Consider the following 6,000-nt stretch of genomic DNA (forward strand, 5'->3'; position numbering starts at 1 on the left):
AGCTCAGCCGGGCCGGCACCCCGGAGGGAGGGAGGACGGGGGACGCAGAGCCAGGCCTGCCGTCCCTGGGAGGCCGAGCCCGCCCCTCCGGCCGCCCGCAGCGCGGCTCCTGGGTGACACTGATGGGAAAGCTCAGATGCCCCCGCCACGCCGCGGGCGCGCTGACCGCAGCACAGACCCGGGCGCCCCGCGCGGGCTCGGAGCACATTCCGGAATGAATGAGTGCACGAATGCATGCAAGCGGCTGACCAGCAGAGAGGCTGCGTCGGGGGGGGGGGGTTCCCCGGGGTGATGGGGCTCCCGTGGGGGGGGGTGGACTCACAGGTCAGTGACGTGCTCCGGGAGGTGGCTGGGGACGCGGGAGGGGGGGTCCTGGGGACTCGGGAGGGGGGGCTGGGGCTCCCGTGGGGGGGGGTGGACTCACAGGTCAGTGACGTGCTCCGGGAGGTGGCTGGGGACGCGGGAGGGGGGGTCCTGGGACTCAGGAGGGGGGGCTGGGGACTCGGGAGGGGGGGCTGGGGACTCGGGGGGGTCCTGGGGACTCCGGGGGGGCTGGGGACTCGGGGGGGGTCCTGGGGCTCCCGTGGCGGGGGGGGGGGTGGACTCACAGGTCGGTGACGTACTCTGGGAGGTGGCTGGGGACGCGGGAGGGGGGTCCTGGGGACTCGGGAGGGGGGGCTGGGGACTCCGGGGGGGGCTGGGGACTCGGGAGGGGGGGCTGGGGCTCCCGTGGGGGGGGTGGACTCACAGGTCGGTGACGTACTCCGGGAGGTGGCTGGGGACGCGGGAGGGGGGAGCTGGGGACTCGGGAAGGGGGGGCTGGGGACTTGGGGGGGGCCTGGGGCTCCCGTGGGGGGGTGGACTCACAGGTCGGTGACGTACTCCGGGAGGTGGCTGGGGACTCAGGAGGGGGTCCTGGGGACGCGGAGGGGGGGCTGGGGACTCGGGGGGGTCCTGGGGACTCCGGGGGGGGGGGCTGGTGACTCGGGGGGGGTCCTGGGGCTCCCGTGGGGGGGTGGACTCACAGGTCGGTGACGTACTCCGGGAGGTGGCTGGGGACGCGGGTCAGCTTCTGGCCGGCGCAGTCCACCACGGTGCCCTCGCAGCGACACTTCTCGGGACACACCAGGTCCATGAAGCACGGGCTGCCGAGCCGGCTGCGGAGGTCCTCGGAGCCTGGGGGGGGGAAGGGCGGCGTCAGCGGGAGGGGGTTCGGGCCCAGGCTGGGGGGGCGTGGTGGGGGTCAAGCGAGACCCCGCCTGGGGGCATTTGGCCTTTCGTGGCGGCCACCCGGCCGTCCCTTAGCCCCGCCCCTCGTCCCGTGGGGCCCGAGGGAGTGGGGGGCCCGGGCTGGGGTCTGAGGGCCCCTTAGGCCTCGGCGGGCCACGAGAGCCACGTGCGCGTGACTGGCCGCCACGCCCCCGTGCGCCCGCGAACACGGGCCGGCGCTCGACCGGGCGCGGTGCTCGGGACGGAGCCGGGGCCTCACGCTCCGCCGCCGAACCCCGGCCTCCCGGAGGGGCGGGGCGCCCGTGGGGCTCTCATGCCCCCCCCCAGGGCGGCACGGGCTGCGGAAGGGGCCACGGACTCGGTTGCCCCCAAGGAGCCCGGGCCTTGCTCTGCAGTGGCGGCCCACACGTGGCCCGGGCCCCGCGGGGGTGCCGACCTCGCCCTCGCTCTTTATGTTTAAGGAGAAGCCAGACACTCAGGAAGTCGGGGCGCGCCGTCAATCACAGCCTGCGGGGCGAAGGGCGCGTGCACGGGGGCCAGGCTCGGCCCGCGTCGTCGGGGCGGCCACCCCGGGGCCGGGCCGAGGGGTTCCGGTCGCATATCTTAGGATCACCCCCCCCCACCCCGTCCACACACGGCGTGTTTCTCGGGTCACCCAGGCGCGGTCGCGGGCGCTGACCGTCGGACATCTGCGGGAGGCCCCGAGGACGCAGGCCGGCCTGTGGTGTGCGCCGATCACACACAGCTCCTCACAGCGCGGGGCCCGCCCTCCCACCCGCCCGCCCGCCCGCCCTCCCCGCCCGCCCCCACCGGGCCGGGCCCACGGGCGCTGGGTCACGGCAGAGCCGCCGGGGCGTCCTCGGCCCTGGGTGCGGTGGGGGGCGCTGCTGGACTGTTTCAGACGGGGGGGGGGGCACGGGGGCGTCACTGGCCAACCTCACTAGGACCTGCGCGGTCTGGGCGGGCGGCCCAGGGGGAGGGCTGGGGCGTGGCCAGGCCCCTCCCCTCCCCCCCCCAGGGAGATGGAGTCACGGGGCAGGGGTGGCCTCGCAGGTGTGGGCGGAGTCTCCGGGGAGGTGGCAGGCGTGGGGGGGGGGGCGCTGCCGCTGGCTACGAGGCTGCCGTGCTTGTCTAGGCCTCGGGGAGCCTGCGGCGGGGGGGGGGGGGGGCTCCATCGCACCAATGGGGCCGACGATCGATCGTCATCAGCTGATGTCTCCGCGCCGGGCGCCGTCCCCCCGCCCCCCCCCCCAAGCCGAGACTCTGCTTTGGAAGCCAGGAGGCCCGCGGTGGGCTCGATGCCAGGCAGGCGACGGGCCCAGGTGACCGAAGCCCCCCCCGGGGGACGGAGCCTCCCTCCCATCCACCGCCTGCAGCAAGGGTCCGGACGCCGGCGGTGGGTGGCGGGGCCCCTCGGGGGCGGGCGGGGCGTGGCGTGGAGGACTCTGTGGGTCTCCCCCCCCCCCCCGCACCCTCCAATCAGGAAGGAGCCGGCGGCTGGCTGGCAGTGACAGACGCTCGCTACCCAGACCAGGCAACCGAAGCCGGCCCCCCTCCTCCTTGCCCACGCTCCCCGCCGCTCTCAAGCTGGGGCGGACAAAGCCACGCACAGAGCTCAGACCCGGCGGCGGCCCCCGGGTCCAGCGTGGGATTCGAACCTGCTGCCCGGGGCTGGCCACCCACCCCCGAGGGCCCCCCTCCCCCGCCCACCTCGCTTTGCAAGCCCTGCCCGCTGGCTGACTCCCCTCCTCTCCCCCGATCCTGCGGCTGGACCGACGGGGTGCGTGTGCACACGTGTGTCCTTGTCCGTCGCGGCGGGCGTGGCTCCCGGACGTGCGCGTAGGGCCTACGTCAGATTGTCACCGCTCGACTGTACAGTCAGCCTCGGCCCCGGAGCCGCGGGCCCAGCTCAGTGGAACCGCCCGCAATTAGACGGGACGGGACAAGCGTGTTCTGCCTTGTGCTTTCTCCCGCTATTCTCGCTGCGGCCCCGCGTTGCCATAGCCAGGGGCCTGGGGCGTGCGTGCGTGCGTGCGTGCGTGTGAGAGTCTAGGTGAGTGACAGCCGGGAACGTGGCCCGCGTTCCTCCTGTGGCGGGAGCCCGCCCGGCCGCCCGCGGGGGCCGCCCCCCCAAACCGGCCTCTGCCCGAGGCTCATCGCCACCCCGGAGCGCTGTTCACCCTCCCGGAGCTTTAGGAGTCCATCTCCGCCTCGCCGCGAATCTGCCACTGCCGGCATCGCCGAGGAGCACGGAGCAGCCGGGAGAGGAGGCTCCTCCCCGTCTCTCCAGCCCGAGCGCGAGGCAGGACGTCAGGGGACGTGAACGAGGACCCCCAGACCCCAAACGCCCTCGGGGAGAGCCGACGTCCTCGGGCATCACGCCTGCCCCTGCCCCCCGGGCCGGCGGGCAGCGCAGAACAACCACACGCGGCACGTGACCACAGACAGCTTTAATAGACAGCGCGCCGGGAAGAGGTGGAGATCCGCGGCGCCGAGGCCGGGGGGGGGCTCCGGCCCTGGGGCGCCTCTGTCTCCCCGAAGGGGCACGGGCACCATCTGCAAAGTGGAGACAAACCAGCCCTGGCCCCAGGGGGAGCCCACGGCCACCGGGAGGTCCCAGGGGGAGCCCACGGCCACGGGAGGTCCCAGGGGGAGCCCACGGCCAGCGGGAGGGCACCAGGGGGAGCCCACGGCAGCGGGAGGTCCCAGGGGGAGCCCACGGCCAGTGGGAGGTCCCAGGGGGAGCCCACGGCCAGTGGGAGGTCCCAGGGGGAGCCCACGGCCAGCGGGAGGTCCCAGGGGGAGCCCACGGCCAGCGGGAGGTCCCAGGGGGAGCCCACGGCCACCGGGGGGACCACGCTTTGTGCCGCCCTCCGGCAGTGGCTTGTGAAAGGAAGCCACTAAATTCATGGCTACCCGAGCAGCCGGTTCATGGGCCCGGGACACTCTTCCTCCCTCCCCCCCCACCCCGTGTCCCCAAGATGGGCGGATGACAGAAGGAAGAGAGGAACGGAGGGAGAGGAACGGAAGGAGGACAAAGTTTTGCCGTGGCCGGGCAGCGGGAACAGAAAGCGGCGAACAGGGCGAGGCGACAGGTGGCGGTGGCGGGCGGAGGCCGCAGCCAGCCAGGCACACAGACAGCCCCCACGCGTGGGCCGGCCGGCCGGGCCCCGTGCCCGCAGCCGGGCGCTGCTCTGGAGGGGGCCGGTGCAGGGGGGGGGGGTCCCCCATGAGCGGTCCCCGTCTGAGTCTGCGTAGCCCTGTCCGGGAAGCGAGGGGCAGGGCCGGTGTGCGGCCCCGGGTGGGTCAGGGGCTGGCGGTGTCGGGGCGGAAGGCTGGGGGTGGGGGGGCCTTGGAGGGAAGGGGACGGGCATGGCCGCCGGAGTCACGTGACCCCCGGGGCGGGCTCTCCAGCCTCAGGTCTTTATCGGGAGGAGCCTTAGAATGTAACGGAGATTAAACACGAAGGCTGCGGCTCCGGCTCTCAGGGGAGCTGCGGTGGGGCGTGAGAGCCACCCACAGCCCGCGGGGAGCTGCGGGTTCTAGCACAGGGTCTCCCGTGGGGCTGGGGGGGGGCAGCCCCCGAGGGCTCCCGGAAGGAGAGCGGACGCCGGGCCTGGAGGGACGGGGCGAGGCTTCCTCCCGCTGCGGGGCGGGTTCGGAAGGAGCCTCGGGTCACGGGCAGACGCCCCCGGCCCCCCAACGCGGGCTCACGTGCCTCACAGGGACTCTGGGAAATGGGGGGCGCCCTCCTGGGGCGGTCCCCTGGCTGGCCCTCCGCCGGCATCGGAGCCAGCCGCGGGGGTGGCGACCCCGCTTTGGGCTGGGGGTGTGGACCCCCCTCCCCCAGCCTGCCTCAGGTCCCCCGGAGCCCCCGCCCTCCGTGGGGACCCCGGGAGGGGCGGGCGGGGCGGGGGCCGCGGCGTCCGGAGCAGAGGAGTGTCCCCGGTGCTGGCGGCGACGCGGCCGTGCTGCAGGAGAACGCCGGACTTTCCGCGGTGCTTGACAGAACCATGTTCCGTTTCCAGAGCTGCCACATGGTTAGATCAAGCACAAGGGAAGGCCCCGCGGCCACGGGCCGGGGTCGAGGCGAGGAAGCAGCGTCAGAGAGAGAGGACAGGAGCGGAGGAAGCCGGAGCGGCCCCGCCCGCCGCGCGGGCACGGGGCAGAGTCGGGGAGCAGACCGGGCCGCCCGCCCGGGGGGGGGGGGGGCTCGAGAGGGAGGCTCAGGAGAGAAGAGGGGGGACCGGCACCTGCCCACCCGCAGGAGCACGTGGGGTAAAGGACAGGCGGAGGCGCGTGCCCGCGTGTGCCCCCGTGGGCCCGGCGGTCCCGCCCTGCCCGCACCGAGCCTAGCACCGTGTGACAACGGACAGGACAGGTTGCCCGGTGCGGAGACAGCCCCGGGGACCCCACGATACCACAGAGACACCCCCAGTTCCCTCGTATGAGGCTAAAGCTCCCCCCACCCCCGGCCCTGACATCTCACAACTTAGACACGGGGCCCCCCCATACTCAGCTCCCCAGGACCCTCCTGCCCAGACCCGGTGAGGTGAGGCAGAGGGGGGCGTGTGGGATGAACGAGGAAACGCATCCTCTCACCGTGTGCGTGTGAGAGAGAAAGAGAGACACAGAGAGACACAGAGGAGAGCCCCGGAGCGCGTGGCCGCCGGCTCTGGGTGTCCCCCGCCGGCTCGAGGTCAGTCAGGCGTGGGGGAGGAGGGGGAGGGCGGCGGGGAGGGCCGGCCTTGAGCCCGAGGGGGGGGGGAC

At 74.4% G+C, this 6,000-nt stretch overlaps 1 protein-coding gene across 1 annotated transcript in view; it reads right to left on the bottom strand.

The window, feature by feature from the left end:
- Positions 1 to 6,000, bottom strand: part of Slit3 (slit guidance ligand 3) — a 218,741-nt gene that overhangs the window by 27,300 nt on the left and 185,441 nt on the right. The window contains 1 exon segment of the mRNA XM_048334159.1: positions 1,026 to 1,176. Within this exon segment, the coding sequence (XP_048190116.1) occupies positions 1,026 to 1,176 (151 nt within the window).

This window comes from Perognathus longimembris, chromosome 25 (assembly GCF_023159225.1).
Source record: "Perognathus longimembris pacificus isolate PPM17 chromosome 25, ASM2315922v1, whole genome shotgun sequence".
In the NCBI taxonomy this organism is placed as follows: domain Eukaryota; kingdom Metazoa; phylum Chordata; class Mammalia; order Rodentia; family Heteromyidae; genus Perognathus; species Perognathus longimembris.